Raw genomic sequence first — 20,474 nt, 5'->3', positions numbered from 1 at the left:
CAAACTTTCAGTGATCTACAACTTAGCAAGCTAATTTCCAATTTTCTACCCACTCCATATGCTTTCTGAGGTCATTTAACTATTCTTAGAAATGTAATAATGTAATAAGACCTTCACATTCAATTTCTACAAAACATGTCAACAAAGGCAACTGACTTGGTTAGACAAATCTCTCTGGTTACCTAGCCAAACGTAATTAGAAAGAAATATTAACTGTCTAGTCAAAGCTACGGTGCTTTTCTTAGTAAGCAATGTAATAAAACATCACCTATATATATATTTTTTGTTAGCTTTGTAAGGTTGCCGAAGTTTTGTATTTCCAAATGCCTTCAATTACTCGCTTTCAATTTTACAACAAAAATAAAGACGTACTTATGTAGGTAAACAACAGGTAAATAGAAAGTGGAAAGAAATACCTTGGGAACAAAAATCTTATTAAAATATATTCAACATTTAAGTAGTTGTTTTTAGAACTGTGAACTCCTATACACGATAGGGTGTTTAATGAAGATTCTGGAACAAGACCCTTGGAGGAATTAGAAAAATAGCAGCTGGAGGCAGGCACAATGACTTAGCTAGCTAATCCCCCACCTCTATGTGTTAGCATTCCATAGGAACCCTTACTCCTGTCCCAGAAGCTCTACTTTCCATCCAGTTCCTGCTTGTGACCTCAAAAAGCAATGAGAATGGCTCAAGTCCTTGGGACCATGCACCTGTTGGGGAGACCCAGAAGAAGCTACTAGCTCCTGGCTTTGGATTGGCTCAGCTCCAGCTGTTGTGGCCATTCAGGGAGTGAGTCAAAAGATAGATCTTTCTCTCAATTTCTGCTTCTCTTGTAAAAATCTGCCTTTTCAATGAAAATAAATAAATCCCCAATAAAAGAAAAAAGAGAGAGAGAAAAAAACATAGAAGAAGCAGCTGAGGTGGTTCAGTTCTCAGGAAAAACTCTGCAGTATAAAGTCCAAATATAAAATACTTAATTTGTAGTGACGGGGTTTCTGCTGTTTCTTTTAAGGTTTGTGCTGAAGTCAGAGGCCAGGAGATTATTCTGGGTCTCCCACATGAACATGGGTTCAGTTCTCAAACCCATGCAGGGAGCTGGCACAAGAGTAGAGAAAACGGGTGCTGAAATGAAATGTCAGCATCTCAGGTGGGAGCTTTACCACCCCTATTCCAAAACTCAGTTATTAAAGCAAGAAGTTGATGAAGAAATACATATTTATCCACTGAATACATTTTCAAAATGCTGCCTTTTGCAACAAAAATAAACTTCACACACACACACACACACACACAAATACCAATGGAATATTTCTGAAGTAAGAATGGAAGAGAAAGTGCATAGTCCAAGAAATTAAAGGCAATAAAATGAAAGTACTTTTAAAATGAATGTTGTGTAGTTTCCTGTCTAGCTGTCCTTGTTTTTACATTGCTGCTTCAGTCACCAAGCGAGGGACCATTTCCTAACAGTGTTTATCTTTGGTAATCGATAGCTTCATCTCACCCTGCTGTCCAAAGTAAAATAACCCAGACCTGTAGATAGAGCCAGGCACTGCCTTCCTCTGCTATTTGTAAACTGAAGCCGACACGAGGTAGACAGGCAACTTCTGAAGTTTTATGTGTGCGGCTTTCTCTCCTGGCTACGAGAGAAGCCTTTTCTTTTAAACTGGCTGCCTTTGAAGAAGTGGCTCAGACATCCTCATGGCCTCTAAAGGTAAGAATAAATACAGCCAGCTAGTCATTTCTTCCTTATATGACTAAAGGTGTACATTTGGGGAGGTGTTAGAATCAGTGAGATTGATAGTTTAGAAGCTATCATGTATTACTTTTTGACACCAGAATTTTTATATTTTAATTCCCAAGAGCATATTACATTAAATTGAAAAAAAGAACACTCTAGCTGATAGAATGTAGAAATCCAGATGTAAGCAATGTTTCAGTTATCATGAGTACAATCATAGTGAATTAATAAGAAAAGCCACAAAGCAAAGCCAGAATGGAGATGCTTAATGCCAGATACAAGGACAGGATGCTTTTTCAAGTTTTAAGGAATTGAAGGAAACTTTCCATAGGTGAAGTTATAACTCAACAATGTTTAATTTACCATTTATTCAAACTGTGATAAAGCCATTTATTATTTTTAAAAATACAGCACACATTAGTGCTAATTTTAAAATTTGATGAACTAGAAATAAACATTTCTGATTTGACAAACAAAAAAATCTTTTAACATTTCTTCAATAGTAAGTTAACAAGCATAAAACGTCCAATTTAAGGAGCCAAAAAAAAAAAAAAAACAGGAATTGAAAAAAATGTAACTAGTTTAATCAAACACATTCAGGATTTCTGGGGAGAGGAGGCTGATAATTTTAGTTCAAGTTCCTAAAAATACCATTGTTTTTGTCATACTTTTAAAATGTCCTCAAATTCAAGAGATGCATGTGATTGCAATATTTACAAGAGTTGCGAAGTCACTCAAACGTGAAACTTGCATGAAAATCAAATTATAATATGCTTTCCTTATCATAATAAGCCATTTACACTGGGCTATAAGGAAACGTTTTAGTATAAGAATTACGGAGTGATTGGTGGAAACCTTTTAATCTGTTACAGACATGTTAGTAGAGTTGAACATTTATACTGTCTTTAGCTAAAATTAATGGTCAATTTAGTTCATGCTTTTTGGCATCATAAATGAAAACACACTTTCAAATACTAATATTTTAAGAGAAATGAGGTCATCTTTTCACTTTTCATCAGCATTTCATGGAGATAATTCCCGAAGAATCACTGGTGAACTTAAACTATATATAAAATAAGTGCATGAATTAGCGAAATCAAGAATTTCAAACATATGTGGGCATATATATATATGTATATATTTGAGGACAAATTAAAAAACAGAACCAAAAAATCTTGACAAGTATTTTTTTTTTTTCATTTAAGACTGACACTGCATTTAGTTTGAAACACTTCACCACTTTATAAGAGTTACAGCAACACTGTGGCCTTTAAGGTAAAGAGTTCCAGAGTGTATGAAATATTTAAAAGCTAGTTATACATTTTTAAAAGAGTAGATAGAAATTCAAAGCCAGATGGAAATTCAAAGGAGTCCCTTCTTCATCTGGTGGTCGGAGCCTTTGAAGAAACGTGTGACTAGAGAGCGATATTAAGATCAAAATATGATTATTCTTCCAAAAGAGCAATGCTGTTTAGCAATAAGGACTTCAGACTAAACACAACTTCAGGCACAAAACTAATACTCCTCCGGCAACCTATTCAAAACTAGTTAACACACAGAATGGAACGAGCACGTGGCTCCGTATCCTGTTTACTCATTAAAACACACGTCATCACTTCCATTTGAATCAGAAATTTTGTTCAAGCAGGTAACTCATGGAATAATCATTATGTTCAGAAAACATTTTTGTGCACAGCTTTTCATGGCATATCTTTTAAAGATGCCTGTTATAGTATTTCCTCCAGCCCTTATAACTGTACTGCCAATTGTATGTTCCAGGGAATTTAGACTGATTAGAAATTTTACAAATGATGTAAGCAAATCCATCAGCATGAAGACACCAAAGAATAGCCTGGTTCCTGAAGCCGTTAGAACCAAGGAAATGTTTTAGTATTTTTGAGCCTCCTGGATTAATATAAGTAAACACAAATTAAAAACAGGTTGACCTGGAAGTTTTAGAAAAACAGGTGTTTTTCCACAGCCTAAAGCAAACAAGAACTATATCAAAGATTACACCAATGGGAATGGATAGCCCAGAAAATGTGATCAACTCATCATAGAATTATAACTTCTTTGCGCAATCTCAGATGGAGACTCACCTGTTGTCTATCCCCCCCAAAAAAAATCATTTTTCTATGATCTCTTCTGGGGCTCTTCTAGATCTCTTCTAGATCAAAGTACTCCAGATCCCTGTGAGATCCAACTGTCTGAAGACGAAGGTCAGGAATGTTGACCACTTGCCAGATACTCAATAACTTGTTGCATTGGAACATCTACAAGTTTTCACCTGTGAGATGAGTGAAATTGTGAAAAAGTTATCTGCCAATAGTAAACAGATTGATTTTTATAAAAACAAAACCGTTACAGAATTATGAATTTATACTTTTTTAAATATTAAACTGCTGTCAAAACATGAGCTACCTTGAGCTAGCATTGTGGCATGGCAGGTTAAGACTACAATTGCAATTCCTCTTTCCAGTGTTTGAGCACCAGTTAGAGTATGGTCTGCACCACTTCTGATCCAGCACCTCCTGGTTAATGCACCCGGGAAAGAAGTCGAAGATGAACCCATATTTGGCCCCTGAATTTGCATGGGTGACTTTGGTTAAACCCTTAGCTCCAGTGGGATACCATCTTGGTCATTGCAGCCACATGGACAATGAACCAGTAGATGAATGGTTTTCTCCTTCTTCTCCCACTCTGTAAACTTTGCCTTTAGACAAATAAATAAATCCTAAAGTGATTTGTTTTGGACACATAATTCAGTTTTTGGTGCCAATTCTACCAGTCGTCTCCCACATTATTTTTTTTGTCTTATTTAGGAGCCAAATAGTGATGCAGTGCGTAGTAGGGAATGAAGGAAAGGCACTGAAAGGAGACAAAGCTGGAGGTAACGTGCCATTTGCCTTAAGGAAAGTTAGAAATCTTTGAAGACTAAATTGAATGACTAGACTGAATTTACCTAAGGATGGATCTGTTTTTCTCTTGCAGATGCACACCACCAAAGAAACGCAGCCCTGCGTGGCTTCCTTCCAGGAGCTCCAGACCCACACCAGAGCCAGCATGCCTCATCATCCAACCCAGCGTCCCTAGGATGGCAGCCGGGGGATCCGCCACCAAATGGTTTCCTGCCAACCGTCAGTTTGCCTCCTGGTCTAGATTATTTAAGCCAGGTGTTTTTATCTCTTTAAATCCATAATACAATCTTTCCTACCTAAAGTTACTGCAAACATCATCTCTTGCTTTTCAACTGAATTTGAGAGACTGCAAATTTGAGAGTTATTGATTATGAGAGTTATTGATTATGAAACTATAAAATATTGGTGTTATTTATTTTATTAAGAAAAAGTTTTTCTTCATTACTACTTCTATTTTCCTCACTTTTTTAACATTTATTTTATTTTTTAATGGGAAAGGCAAATCCACAGAGAGAAGGAGAGACAGAAAGATATTCCATCCTCTGGTTCACTCCCCAAGTGACCACAACAGCCAATCCAAAGGCAGGAATCAGGAACCTCCTCCAGGTCTAGCTGTAAAGTTAGCACTATCACCTTCTAATTCTGTGGCACCTCTCAGTCACTCTGCTAGCAGTGTCACATCCCTACGGATATAGTGACTGTTCAACACATTGTAGGGTGATCAGTGAGGGAAGTCTTGTAACAAATTAATCAACAAATATCTGAATTACATGGCACTGGATAGAAATCGCTATTTACTTTTATTGTTACCTTTACATGTATCCCATAAAAGATTCAAAATACACTAATATTGAGACATCAACACACCCACTGCAATTTTCAGCTTGTTTGGCATTCTTTCAAACTATACAGTCTATCTCCTTTATCAAAATCAAATCTCTGTGTTAATTCCCTGAAGGTACAAGAGATTTCTGTTATGCCTGATAGGGTTGAAGCTGCATGTAGCATATGTTCCTGGGAAAATGTTTATAATTGCAGATGCCTGCTCCAGAAACCCACTGGCAGACAAATGCACTTTAGAGACTAGAGAGCTTAGGGAGGTATGTAAAAGAGCTGGGGAAGCTAACCTACCATTTCCCATCTGCAGAAAGGATCAGCTGTAATGGCTGACTAGAGTTGATTAACTGCTGCAAGCTGTTTGGGAATGTTGTCAGACAAGGCTTTGCCAAGTATAGATGTGATACACCAGTGCCGGAGGCCTGGGGTTGGATGATCACATATGGTCATCGCATATTCTTCTTCCATCCATGAGTGATGACACAACCCACAGCCAGATGCTTGGCGTGCCTACATTATGAAACTCATTTCCACGAACAGTTTGAAAACAAACATGTGAAGTCACTTCAAAAGTTTGTGGAAAATGGAATGAAAAGATACATTGTTTTCATGCAAAAAAAATGCAATCTACTCACACTACGTAAAAACAATTTTGGAGAAATTCCTATCATGAAAAAATTATGCATTATTTTTTTTAAAATTCCATACCAAAAGCAGTTCATCTTTTAATCCCATCTCCTATTAAAATATCTGAAGTATCACTGTATACATAGTTCAACACAAGTTTAAATAGAAATTAAAATTAATAAGTACCTGCTCCTAATAGTCAATAACATTTTACCTCATGCTCTCAAAGGATGATTACTTTGTCACCTAAATCTGAAAGCAGTGAATTAAAGCCCATAAGACATATGCAAATGTATTAGTTTTGATATATATGATTCTATGAATCACTGAGCTTTGTAAAGCCGGTTTAAGAATGTGAATCTTAAGCTGTGTACCGTGGGTTATCACTGTGTTTTCACCTCTTCACATTCATATTTAAGGAGCGCTTTAATAGCCTTGACACATGAATATATAATTCAGTCTGCTTAATATTCCCAAATAAAACTGAGTAGATGGCCAGTTGGACCATGCTTTGTAAATGATTTAGGATGACTGACACGAAGTATAAGTAAACCAAAAGCAAGTCCCTGAAATCCAAGAATTTTGCTCACAGAAGAAATCAAAAGTTACTAACAGAGCAAGTGTAAAAGTGGGGAAAGAAATCACTGCTAAACTCCACAGTGTTTGAGAGTTAATTTCTCAATTGTTCGTTTAGTAATGTCAGAAAATAATAGGGTAGAAAATCATTGACCAGTAATAAACTCTATAATCCTATGCAAATGACGATCTCTCTGAGACTATTTGCTCACATGTCAAATTAATGGTTTTTGTGAAAGTAAAAGCAGGAACTCTCAAAACATCTATCATGGAGACTCTTCTGGCTGGTAGCCATTAGACAAACAACTGTTACTGGGTATTAAGCACAGACTTTGCATGTCACTGTGGAGATACACTCCACAGTGGATGGTTTTTAACCCTCAAGACTAAAACTTTATCCCCAACAACAGTCAAATGTCTTCAAGGCTCAGTGTCATAGGTGCCCAAGGCTAAAATTCTACACAGATCCGCCACCCAATAAGTCTATCCTAAGATTTCATTCTTGCTTAGAATATCTCAAATCACAAATAAAGGCTTTTTCAGCAATAAATTGTGAACCTTTGAAAAGAGGTCAGTTATATTCTTTTATCAATAAAAATCTTATAAATAAAGGAAATGATATTAGGAGCTGGCGTTGTCATATAGCAAGTTACCCCACGGCTTCCGGTAATGAGTGCCGCTCTGTGCTCCAGCCACCCGCTCTCTGATGCAGCTTCCTCTGTGTGCCTGCGAAGGCAGTGGAAGACAGCCCAAGTGCTTACGCCCTTGCCACGCATGGGGAAGACACAGATGCAGCTCTTGGCTCCCGGCCCCCACCTGGCCTAGGCCTGGCTGCTCAAGTCATTTGGGAAATGAGCCAATAAACGGAAGAACTCTCTCACACTCTCTCTCACTTAAAAATCACGAATAAAATTCATGATGCATCCATGACATTTTCCTTAGAAAAGGAACTAGCATTGCATATTTTTCAATATAGTTGTTTGCCCCCATCTCCAGATGTTTTATTTAGGTTAACCTCATTTTAAATTACAAAAAGTTGATTTTTTTGTCACACGTTAGTGGCATAACCATTATTCTGCTTAAGTTGATACTTTGTTGGCATTAATGGTATTTATAGTTTTGTCTTGCTTTGTTTGTAGTCCAAAAGAGAGTGAGGATGAGAAATCCATAGAATAACATTTTCAGATTTAACAAAAATAGTTCTTCACCAGAAGGAATGGATTGAAGCAAAAATAGGTGTAGAAAGAAATCAAATGTGTGAGGCCGGGCCAGAAATTCACTATTTATTTGTTAAAGATTGTTATATTTACTTGACAAATAGAGAATAGGCTGGGGTTTGGAGAACCCCAAAGAGAGAGGCAGAGGGAGAATGAGAGAGAGAGAGAGAGAGAGAGAGAGAGAGAGAGAATTGCTCATCCAGTATGTGCTCCCCAAATCCTCACAGCCGTTGGGCAGGGCCAGCTCTCAGCTGTGAGCTGGAATCCAGCTGCTCTCCCACACAGGTGCCAAGGATCCAAGGACTAGGCCCTTAAGTCATGATCATGTTGTTTCACTTCTTAAACAAAAAAATTACAGCATTTTAAACCATGTCTATTTCTGCTGTTGTAACGAAATGCCTGGAGCAGGCTAACTTTATATATATAAAAAAAGCCAAGATTAATTTAAGCCACAGTTTTGGAGAATCACAGGTATGTTTCCATGATTAGCAAGCCTCTGGGGAGGGCTTCACAGGGGCGCGGAAGTCCAACTGTGGAAGCTGACAAAGAAACAAAAGATCATATCAAGAAACATGGAGCCAGAAAGTGATTGAGGGGGTCAAAATTTATTTTATAATAAATTTCATTGACAAGAAAAAAAAACTCAAGAGCTCCTGAAAACGACCTTAACCTACTCTCAGTGGATACATAATGGCCTTGCTGAAGGACCCATCTCTTAAAGGCCTGACCACATCCTAACATCAGTACACATTACACCTGACAAGCTGCCAACCCTTGGGAGATAAGCCATCCAAACTCCTGCCATGCTTTTTTAAAGCATTGATTTATTCATTGTGAAAGTCAGAGTTATAGAAAGATGGGAGTAGTAGAGAAATATCTCTCATCAATTGGTTCACTTCCTTGAGGGCCACAATAACCGGAGCAGGGCAAGGTGGAAATCAGGACTCAGCAACGAGGGCCCGGCACCCTACGTACACTCACACACCGGAGGCATGAGCCATTTCCCATTGCCTTTCTGAGGCCATCAACAGGGAGCTGGATGGGGAGTCCGGACAGCCGGCATAGAAACGTGCCTGTGTACAATGCCAATATCACAAGCAGTAACTTGACTTGCTGTGACACAACAGGGTCCATCCCTGCCTCAGACGTATCCTTATCCTTATTTGGACATTTTTCAGAAGGCTCCAGTTACTCTTCAGGAGAGCTACCCTTAGTTCTTTTCACTACTGAAAGATAACAGAGTGAACCACTATTCCTACTGTTATCATTGGCAAGCCTACCTTGGTATTTTAGGCTTTTTATGCGTCTTTACTTGGATAAAAAACCATGTCACTTTCTTTTGCATCATCAAGTGTGATCTATTTCCAACGGTTTTCCTAATAGAGGATATGGAAAAGCCACATACTGCGACATAGCATATTCAATCTTCACAATCAAATCTTCCAGCATTTTGTATTGATTCTGTTGTAATGCCTCTTACTTCCTTCTGGCATCCTGTAACAGCTGGACCTGATCATTATACACCAGCAGGTGGAGCTTCTGGGAAGTAAGTACATTTCACTGCGTGTTTACTAAAATTGATGAACATATTTTCCTTTTCAATTGTTGTGCAATATGTAAATATTTCATTAAAATCAAATGTGGAGAATAGACGAAGAAGAGCAGTTATTTTTAAAAGAAAAGCTGAAGGTAAAATGTTTTGTCTGATTTTGATAATACTAAAGCATAAATTGCTCAAATATTCTGTGTTATGGTCATTAAAAGTCTAAAATTATTTTTAGTCTTAGAGGAAAAATGGCTTTTGTTATTTTATGTGGATGATATCTATTTATACTTCTTACTATCATAGAAATGAAAAATCAAGACTGAGATGATGGCTCACTGGCTAAATCCTTGCTTTTCATGTGCCGGGATCCCATATGGGCACCAGTTCATGGCCCAGCTTCCCAGCTTCCCAGCTTCCCATCCAGCTCCCTGCTTGTGGCCTGGGAAAGCAATAGAGGATGGCCCAAAGCCTTGAGATCCTGCACCCATGTGGGAGACCCAGGAGAAGTTCCTGGATCCTGGTTTTGTATTGGCACTTGGGGAGTGAACCAGCAGATGGAGGAACTTTCTCTTTCTCTCTCTTTTCTCTCTGTAAATCCGCCTTTCCAATAAAAATAAATATATCTTAGAAAAAAAGATTGAGATAACCAAAAATGCCTCAAAGGGGTACTATTTTATTGTTTTACCACTGTCTCACCAAACAGCAAGATTGTTTGCTAGTACACAAATTAATGAGTATAAACTAACTGAATTCAACTCAGTTGAGTATTTCTTGTTAACATTCTATCGTATTCAAAACTGAAGTTCACCGATTTCAAATACCTTGCAACCTTACATATTTTATCAGAAGATTTTAGAAAAACAAATGTTCCCATTATCACAGCAAGTCATTTCAATAATTTAAATCATAAGTGCATAATCATTGTTATTGTCACTCTTCAATATCCATTCATTTCTCTTAAAGGCAGAGAGGGGCAGAGAGAGTGAAAGATCTTCCCACTGGCTCAGTTCCTAAATGACTTTAAGGGCCAGGGTTGGGCCTCCCAAATGGGCTTGAGGGTCCCATAAACTTAAGCCATCTCTGGCAGCTTTCCCAAGTGCATTAGCAAGGAGTTGAATTAGAATTGGAGCAGCCAGGACATGGATCGGCACCATCTGAGATGCTGAGATCACAGGTCACAGCCTGATCCCTGTGCCTCAACACTAGCCTCCAGAATCCAAAGATCATCCCTTATAATGTGGCTTCTTTAGTGGAAGACTGTTGGTACTACTAGTTTGAAAGTAAGTCATATATCAGTAGTCAAAATTATAAACCTCAATCAGGATTTCCTTTGCTTTCCATGATTAAGTCCCCAAAATTTATAGCATGAAAGTGGATATTTGTGAAGATATTAAATGCTAAATAAATCATCACTGTGCTTTTACTGCATTCAACGTTTTTGATACTGAGCAAAGCGATATTGTATGAAACAAAAATTGTATTTGCTGCAATAGTGATTCTAGGCACTGAGACCGCTAACAAATACGAAATTAAAAATGGCTTGGGACAAAGAATTTACTTCGCAGTGGAGGAAAGCATCTGCTTCAACCGTAGTTTCTGCTCCACACTGCGATCCTGCACCCTGAGGATCACAGATAACTCGGGTCAAGAGGTGATCACAGTGAACAGACCCCTGAGGTGTAACAGCTGTTGGTGCCCATGCTACCTGCAAGAGGTGAGTCCCTGCTTCGGAGTGCCTTTTGTTTTCTTTGTACAACCAGAAATCACCTCTTTCAATGGATTTCAAGGCGATATGGGACCCTTAATCTTTCAGTTGTTTTGATGACTGTGTTTCTCCCTGGTGATCAGAACAGCTTGAGCATTTTGTAATTCACTGTGTTTTTTCTTTTGGAATCAGAAAGCTTGATGGCTTCTCTGATGTGAATTGTTGAACTCATGCTTCATGTAATTAAGATGCATCCTCCTGAGTTTGCACGTGAGCCATGTGATTGGAGCATCTACACATTCCACCATTGTGTGAAGTGCTTTTGGACTTCTCTAACTGTACCCAATGCCAAGAAGTACTTACTGATGTGAAATTTCCCTAAGATGTTCTTGTAGTTGAAAGTTACCGTTTAGAACACAATCTCACATTCCATTTACCCAAGGTTTGGCAAAGAAAATGTCAATGTCCCAGAGGGAATAATTCAATTATTTTATGTTACTATAAAATAGAATTTCATCATTATTTAATGAACCTGTAATAATTGCATTATATATATATATATATATATATAATTGGCACTATGCAATTGTATGAACACAGAATTTTTGCCTTCTTTACTGGCCCCAGTACCATGGCATCATGCAAGAGCGGGAAAGAGTAGATTTCATTTGTATTTGGCAGAAGTTTATTTGTTTAGTAAAATGAAACAAATTTTTGCAGTGATCTATGTAATAATCTAGATATAATTAGATTTAATCTAATTGAAACCATGTTGATCCAAAAGCACTATTCATCTGCATATGAATAAGAACGTGAACTTAACACAGATCCAACAATGAAGAGGTGGCTTGAATTACAAGCAAACAATTTCAAAATTTTTACGTGTTTATTTGAAAAACAGAGAAAAAAGAGATCAAGATGGAAGTGGGTACTCCAATTCACTGATTCTCTCCCAAATATTTGCAGTGCCCTGAGTCTGGGTCAGATTGAAAAAGGAGCCCAAAACAGTCCAGTTGACCAGGAGTGGCAGAGTCCAAGCCGCGTGAGCCATCATCGGTGCTCCGCAGTGTGTGGTGGTGAGAAGCTGGAGTCAGAAGCAGAGGCAGGATTCAAAACCAGGCAGTCCGATACGTGGTCTAGGGCTCTCAAGGGACAGCTTAGCTGCTAGATGATCCTTCCTCCAAAAACAAACGGTTTTTAAATTTATACCATCCCTAATTTAGCTCACAGAAGGGTCGGGTTTGCCTTGCACGCATATGTAAGAAAAATGTGATCAAACACTAACATAATGCCTAAAACTTTAAAAAAGGACAAGGAAAAGAAAATAAAACAGAAAGAATGCAGCTGCTTGTCTTCAGCACTGTGGAAGACGTGAGCCAGCAATCAAAATAATCAATTTGGCATTTGATAACTATCACTCAGCAAGAAGCATTTGTAATTAAACTCAGAAAAAAAAATTAGAAGTTCCCAATCTAAAGGATAAAGCCTCAGATGCACTATACTTCCTTAGAGGAAGCCTGAGGGAGCTTTACGTTGTGGCTGCCAGTTAAGCCCGGACAGGTGAGCACTCCCACATAAGGAAGAGCGTTGGTGCTTCTCAGCTGTTGAACCTGGAGTCCAGCAACAGAAAGTCAATAATGCAGTGAATTGCAGAACAGGTGAGGCTCAGCTTTGTATACTTTATAGTCGATATTTAAAAGGGATAATAGTATACTCTTTGGAGATAAATGGACGTTATACTAAAGGTAAAATATAATGACCTTAGAGAAGTCATACTGTATTATTATCTCTTCTTACAGTTAGAAATTCAAGCCCCTCCTGGTACTGTAGTTGGTTATGTTGCACAGAAGTGGGACCCTTTTCTGCCTAAATTCACAATTCAAAATGCAAACAGAGAAGATATTTTGAACATTGTTGGTCCTTGCACAACATGTGGCTGTTTTGGCGATGTGGATTTTGAGGTATGACGGACAGAATGGAGAAAGATTTATTTTGGTCCTGATTTTTTGCAACATAATTCAATTTTTAAAATGTTCAACTCATGAAATAATATTGAAATAAAATAGAAAATGATATATTTGTGAAATATTACAATAAATCTATATTGTAAGTGCCATTAATAATCTATGATTCCTAAAATATTGTCTAATAATTTTTTAAATGCTGCAAAAAAAGTTCCACATTAGTCATATCTTGTCTTCAATCAGCACAAGCATTATCCAAATATTGTTATTCAAATATATTTTTATAAACTATAGCAATGATTATCAAATGAAGCTTTTGTTGAAAATATATTAACTAAATAGAATTTTGTGTGTTTTGTTGGCACCACTATATCAGTGTATTGTATTGCCTAAAATAGTAAATGTCTCGTCATTTTAAATGCAGCCAAATCTTTGACACCAAAAATTATGACTGTTTAGTTTTCTCTTTTCACATTAATCAATATTTCTGCGATTAAAATATAGCAGTGCATCCAATTTTGATTTGTTTGATTTATGTGGAGTCATAGCACATGAACTATGAAAAGCAGATATATACAGTTTAGAATCGCCTAAATTATGTTTCTGTTTCTTTATTCCTGGTATCCACATATCCCAGGTCACATTTGCCTTCAGAAAGGCATTTCAATAAATACCATAAATTTTAAATCTATGTTAATAGGGTTGGAGCAATTTGTTGCAAAACAACATTCTTTCTCTAGGATCATGAATTATCTGAACAGAGTCGCTACTACGTGTGTCTTTGGCAGTGGAGGTGACCTAATTCAAAGTGTGTGTTTATTTTTCATTCATTCATATAAGCTGCACCCAGGACATTCAGTCTCTGGGCTTTAGGGAACAAAGTCCACATTGTCTACGACACACATTGTGCAAAGTCAGCTGCCCTGAGGCATGATTTTCTTAAGAGTAATATGACGGAGATGAACTACAGCACAGAAGTTTCTTCATACAAGGTGCAGAGATGTCCTAAGAAACTCTCCATTTTATATCCTCTAGCACCGTATGGAAAGCAATATCTATACTAAAATCACTTTTGACATCAGAATGGCAAAGGGGGTAAGTAAATGGAGAGTTAATACAGTTGTGTGGTAGGTTTGTAGCTGAGAAAGATCAGCCTGCAATGTTAGATTGATTTAATCTGCCTGTGTGGCATGTTAGTCAAGAGGGTTTTTCAAAGTGAAAACTGAATACCAGATGAGCTAGAAAGAACGGCATGATGAATGCCTGAATATAATATAAAACTGATTTCATAAGAGCTGATAATATTTATATGTGTTAATAATTGTCAGATCTCATGAACACAATTCTACAGTTTATAAATTGCACCTATGAATTAATTTAATTTTTGAAAAAGTCAACATCAAAAACATCTCTTCATATTTGTATGTATATATATGTATATATATATATTTAGTGGATAATTCATTTTTTAGTGCAGAATTGTAATCACAACCTCATTTAGGTAAAGAAATGACCTCCATGCTTAGAACATATACTTGAACTATGTACCTGCTGCCATCTTGTGGTAGTCTGCCTTTAAATTATTTATTGCAATCATATATACTATTTGCATACGAAAACAAAAATTATGATAGCTCAGAGAAAAACAGAAAATCCAAGTTCCTGAAAAAGGAGATGTCAACGAAAAAGCTTCTGCTTGAATCTGCTTCTATCTAAAGGGCTGAATCATGTGAATTATTCATCCAGAGATGACAACTAACATAATGCATACTCATGACCAGAAAGTGCTGAGCAGCAGGAAGCCAGCTCTTCGCTTCCATGTTACTTAACGCTTGATATTTTCCTTTCAAAGATTAAAACCATTAATGAGAAACTGACAATTGGGAAGATTTCCAAATACTGGTCAGGATTTGTAAATGACGTCTTCACAAACGCGAACAACTTTGGGATCCATGTTCCTGCAGATCTGGACGTGAGGGTCAAAGCGGCGATGATTGGCGCTTGCTTTCTGTTTGTGAGTACGGTCACGGGGAGTCTGGGCTGCTCGCTTTCCTCCTTCTCACCGTAAAGTCAGTTCCAGCTCCCACCGTGGGACGCCTAAGAGACTGGTAGTATCATCAGTGTTTTTCAGAAATTACAACTTAGAAGCCTTCTCCAGGCGCCCCTCCCCCCCCCAGCCTTTTTCTCCCAGGGGAATGACACTCCAGCACATCCTAATAGGCATTTACCAAAAGTTGAGTTTTCCTTCATTTTCAACTAAGATTTTTTTTGACCTGTTCTCTTATTTTTTTTTAAAGATTTTATTATTATTGGAAAGCCGGATATACAGAGAGGAGGAGAGACAGAGAGGAAGATCTTCCATCCGATGTTTCACTCCCCAAGTGAGCCGCAACGGGCCGGTACGCGCCAATCCGATCCCCTTGGCTGTTGTCTACTGCCTTCCAAAGTCATCATCAGGATGCTGAATCAGAAACTCAGAAGAATAGAACTTGAGCTCTGAAATGGGATGTTGACTTAACAAATGGTAGTGCAGAGTGCATTGTCCAACCCCCGGCGTTTAATTTTTAAATGATGTCCATGTTTTATCGCTTTACGATAAATCAGCCTCAGAAAGCTCCTGTTGTGAAAATTCTCTGAAACGAACACTGTTAACAAATGTAACCTCATCTCTGGTCTCTGGATTCCAAATGGCCTTTTCACAACGCCCAGCTTCCACAAAGCTCAGGGTGCACATTTCCTCCGGTGTGGTTTTATAACGCTTACTCAGATGACTACCTACCTGCCAGCCAGAGCGTCTGTGATGATGTGTCTAATTCTTACTCACAGTTCAGTGTCTGTTGCAACTTTCTGCAATGAACTGTGACCTGTGATCCCACGCTGCAAAATGTTCCTCAGCCCTGCATTTCCACTCGTCAACCGTAGTGATTCAAACTCTGAAAATTCAACATATGAACATCACGAAACTTAAAACTTTCTGATTTTTTCCCTACTGATAAATCCTATGTTGCTGGGACACTGATGGGAAATATAATTGCTTTACATCATCAAAGCTTACATGTCAGACTCTTGATCTTAATTGTTGGCTTTTTGTAAATTCACTCATATTCAGTTTATTCTTTTGTAGGATTTTATGTTCTTTGAACATTCACTGGCTGGATTATAACAAGCAAGATGACGAAAACAATAAAATATGCAGAACATATCCTAGTAAGTAAAAGGCAAGCTTAACTGATCTCTTTCCCTTTGAAGATGTCTATATTTGACGCTATCTAATTCTTTTTCATTTTCTCCTAGAAATCCTTTGGGTACTGAATTTCGTTTTTGAATGGTTTGAGTATTTGCTTTTTGGTAACAAAATGTTAATTGTTATATTTATTAAAATATGATTTAATGAGGCAATTATCTAGTCATGAATGTGTGACAGCTAAATACATGATTACTGGCCTGAGCATAAGGTTGCTTTGAGAGATTACCATTCTTTCTTTTCATCCTTTTGAAGTTATTGCAATGATAAGCATGAAAGATGAGAACCGAGGCTGGGAGCATCACTGATGAAAATTCAATGTTTAGAGAACTCTTTGAAGTTTTGCTGGTACTAAGTCTGGTTGCTAATCAAAAGGACTGAATTTCTGAAATATATTTTTCAAAAGATGCCTTTTTTACTTTATTTATTAACTTTCCTATTGTACTGAGATTTATTTTTACTTTACAGGGAAGAGCTAAAAGTTTGGCAAATAAACTATCTGGAGATGAGGACAAATGTTAGATGACATCAAGTCATTTTAGGGGCAAGAGGCAGAGTTATGCTCTACATAAAGCTAACACTTACCAAACAAAGCAAGCTTTCCACACTGATTCTTCCTAGAGATTTAAATAAGCATATAAATAGACTCTCAAGTCCCCAAAAGCTTGACTATTTAGCAAAAATATTATCTATTTTCAGCAAAATTTAATAGATTAAAGAAGGGAAGCTTAAAAAAATAGGCAACTCCAAGACTTAACAACATACAAACAAACCAAATGAAGTCTTATTCCATGAGGCAGATACAGAAATGGGAGATTACAGTAAATTCAACTTATTGACATCTTTTTCTTTAATGATTTTGGAGTCCTCCCAATTACTCTATCCTGGCAATAAATACATTTTCGGAACATACAATAGGGCTAAGTTTCCTTGTTGTGAAAAATAATAGTTCCCCTTTTCATGACTTTTTTTTTAAAAGGATTCATTTATTTGAAAGGCTGAGAAACAGAGGAAAAGCAGAGAAAGGAGAGATCTTCCAATTATTGTCTGAACTCTAGATGAACACAGCAGTTAGGTTTAGGTCATGCCAGACCAGGTAATAGGATGCGGTCAAGGATTCCATTTGGCTTTGCAAGTAGACAACGCCAGTCCAAGGGCTGGGGTAACCATCTGCTGCACAGGCTTTTCTGTAAGAAACAGGGTCCGAAGCAATCCATAAGAAAGGCATGTCAGTTTAGGCTCTGATTTGGAATAGAACAAACCCCACCCGTATTTGCACACACATACAAGTGTCAAACTATACATTCCAAGCATCTGTTACTAAGTCAGTCATTTGAAATTAGGAACCAATCATCTGAAACCAGATCCTTGCTAATAGGAGAGCAGAAGAAGATGGCTCCATTGCTTCGCTCTCTGCACCCACAAACCATCTCAGGACAAGCTCCTGGCACCTGGTTTCCTGCTGGCCTACCTCTCACCACTGCAACCAGCTAGAAAGTGAATGAGTGCATGGAAGACCTCTCTATTTCTCCCTCCCTCTCTCTGTGACTCTGCCATTCAAATAAATAAATAGATCTTATGGGGGGAAAAAAGGCTCAGTTATTTGGACTGATCAGGGACTCAAGAAATGGTGATGGATATATATCAGCTAAGAAATAAGCAGCAGTCCATGCAAGAACGACTTAGGCACAGACACTAGTATTTTGTAAAAATTATGCGATGCAGAAGAAGACTTATAATTCAAAGAAAGATACCAGTAACTCGCATTTAGACACTGAAGTGGAGCCTACATGGAGGGGGGCCACTTTATACTTTCCTATTAGCAAAGTATCTGATCAAAGCTCATAAGAACTGAAGTGACCAATTAGAGACAATATTGCTGAGAGAACTGCGCACAATGCCCATGGATCAGTTATTAAGTTACTGCCAAATGTTAGATTTTGCCAATGGGAGCTTGGGTTAATTTAATAGTCATGAAAAGAGGGAAGAGTGAGAAGATACAAGAATGATTTGGAAAGTAAAGTCAGAAATACTTGATGCTGGGTTAAACATGGAGAAGCACTGGACAATTTCTGCCTAGCTCTGCCCATTGTCGACAGAGGGAACTTTAGAAGAGGGTCTGGTATTGTAGAAAAATCATGTTTTAGACACATGAATTTTGTTGTGTATTTAAATCCTTTGTAAGCATATGACTATAGGCAGCTGGGGATATGAAGTATGGAACCAACAGAGGACTGAAGAACCTCCAGCTTACTTCAAGAATGTTTTGAAAAAATATTTTTAAAAAATACAGACTATGAACTAATCTTCCCTTTCTTTTATAATTTAATTGAAATGTTGGAATTTTAATTTAAATGTTGTTTATCATATGCAACGTAATATTTTAAAATATATTTGTCATGGAATGATGAATTTGAGCTAGTTAACAAATGCATTACCTCACATACCCATTTTTGCAAGAAAATCATTTCTTGCTCTAATTATAGTCAGTATATTATATGTAATAAATAAACATCTCATTTATTAATGTATAGATTTCTTAACTTATTTCTTATTCACTGATTTAACTAGTATTTTATGGAATCACCTATACAGAGCAGTTTCTGCATTAGCCATTCAGGTTATGATGTTCACTGGCACATTGTTCTTGTTATAAACCTTTTTTCAACAAATAGTTTTGTCATGGCTACAGTGTGCCAGATGCCAATGAAGGCATGAAGCTGTAGCAGTAAACAAAAGTAACAAGGTAACTACTTTTTTTTTTTTTTTGGAGCCTACATCTACCAAAGGCAACAGAAAGCAGCAGTTAGCAACAGTCCAAGGTATTCACAGATGACTGGAAATACAGATCGCCCACCATTCTGTATCTAAATCAATCAGTTCCATTGACTTCTTCCCCAGGCAAGGCAGAACTGGGCTGCTAAGATACTCAATGGGCTAAGAAGACAGTGGATATAATGTTGTGGGAATGTGCAACATTTTAAAATGTTGAATTTGTGGAATGTGTTGACCAGAATAAGCCTGTTTCTGATCAGTTAACTCTTAAAAATTTGTTTCTAGGACTAAAGCTAATTTTGAAAAATTTGATAACAAAGCTGTTATGGATTGTCTTTCGCAACTGTGTGTGCTGTTATAATCAATCATTGGTTGATTAAACTTATTTAAAACTATTTTTGATTGTGACTCATTATTAAAATGAGTGGATAATCATGCTTCTCTCAAAGGCTTAGAATTGTATATTTCTAAGTTCATGAAGAAAAGTAATTCCACAGAGAGACAAATGGAGCTTGGGTATACTTGAACATAGACCAGAAAAAAAGGCAGCAAGACATAAAAATCATTTGGAAAAAGAGAGTTCCAAGCAGATGGAAATGCAAAAGTAATGATTTTGAGTTAAGGGCATGCTGGGAAAATCTGAGAATAAAGGAAAGTCATATGGTTGCAGCACAATGAGCAACAAGGAGTGATTGTAAGCTGCAGTGGGCACAGTAGACACAGGCTAGATCCTACAGCGCAAGGTGAGAGGAATTGACAAAAGCCACTATGTGATTGAACCCATGATATAAGAGGCATTAAGGTAAAGCCCCAGTGTTGTCAGTCTCCAATCTCTGTAAAATAGCTGACCAGATCTCCATGCCATTCAACAAAACACATGAAATTCAGTGTGGCGCACACAAAAACAAAGGCATGGAATAAACAGTGTTATTTGCCATTCAGAGTGGTGCATTGGAATGGATAATGAATAGTTAGCTACCCCAAAGTAGCAAGTCTGTCCTCCAGACCACATGGGATCAAAACCAGGAAGGATACAGCTGGGAAAACCTTCCAAGGAAAGAAAGCAGTCACATACAGGCATCTCAGTGAAACCAAAAATCAAGAGGCCACAAGAGATCAACATGCCCCTAATTCAGTTCAGATAATGTTCTTGTGCAAAGAAGCCATACATTACTATTCACATGTGTTTGAAATATTCTCCAAGTAATAGAACTACAGCGTGTTTCAAGTGATAGGTAATTCTCTTAAGTTCAGGTGTTTCAACTGTAATGGACCAGAGAAACATATGAACTACAACTAAATCAAGAGGTTCTGGTGTATGACT

General features: G+C 37.5%; 1 protein-coding gene across 2 annotated transcripts; it reads left to right on the top strand.

Annotated features, from left to right (window-relative positions):
- Window positions 1–1,701: 1,701 nt before the first annotated feature.
- On the top strand, window positions 1,702–16,529 carry PLSCR5 (phospholipid scramblase family member 5). Of its 2 annotated transcripts, XM_004598813.2 has the most exons (8): window positions 1,702–1,714; window positions 4,733–4,914; window positions 9,420–9,462; window positions 10,956–11,176; window positions 12,967–13,128; window positions 14,984–15,145; window positions 16,256–16,338; window positions 16,426–16,529. In XM_004598813.2, exons 1-7 carry the CDS (start codon window positions 1,702–1,704, stop codon window positions 16,292–16,294), a joined length of 822 nt encoding a protein of 273 aa, XP_004598870.1. In that variant the 3' UTR covers window positions 16,295–16,338; window positions 16,426–16,529. The 2 variants fall into 2 exon arrangements, with proteins under 2 accessions (XP_004598870.1, XP_058517144.1); XM_058661161.1 differs by lacking the exon at window positions 16,426–16,529 and having other exon boundaries at window positions 4,733–4,878; window positions 16,256–16,294.
- Window positions 16,530–20,474: the final 3,945 nt, after the last annotated feature.

Source organism: Ochotona princeps, chromosome 3 (assembly GCF_030435755.1).
Source record: "Ochotona princeps isolate mOchPri1 chromosome 3, mOchPri1.hap1, whole genome shotgun sequence".
NCBI classification, from domain to species: domain Eukaryota; kingdom Metazoa; phylum Chordata; class Mammalia; order Lagomorpha; family Ochotonidae; genus Ochotona; species Ochotona princeps.
The sequence above is the reverse complement of the archived record's forward strand: the minus strand, read 5'-3'. Positions and strand labels throughout refer to the sequence as shown.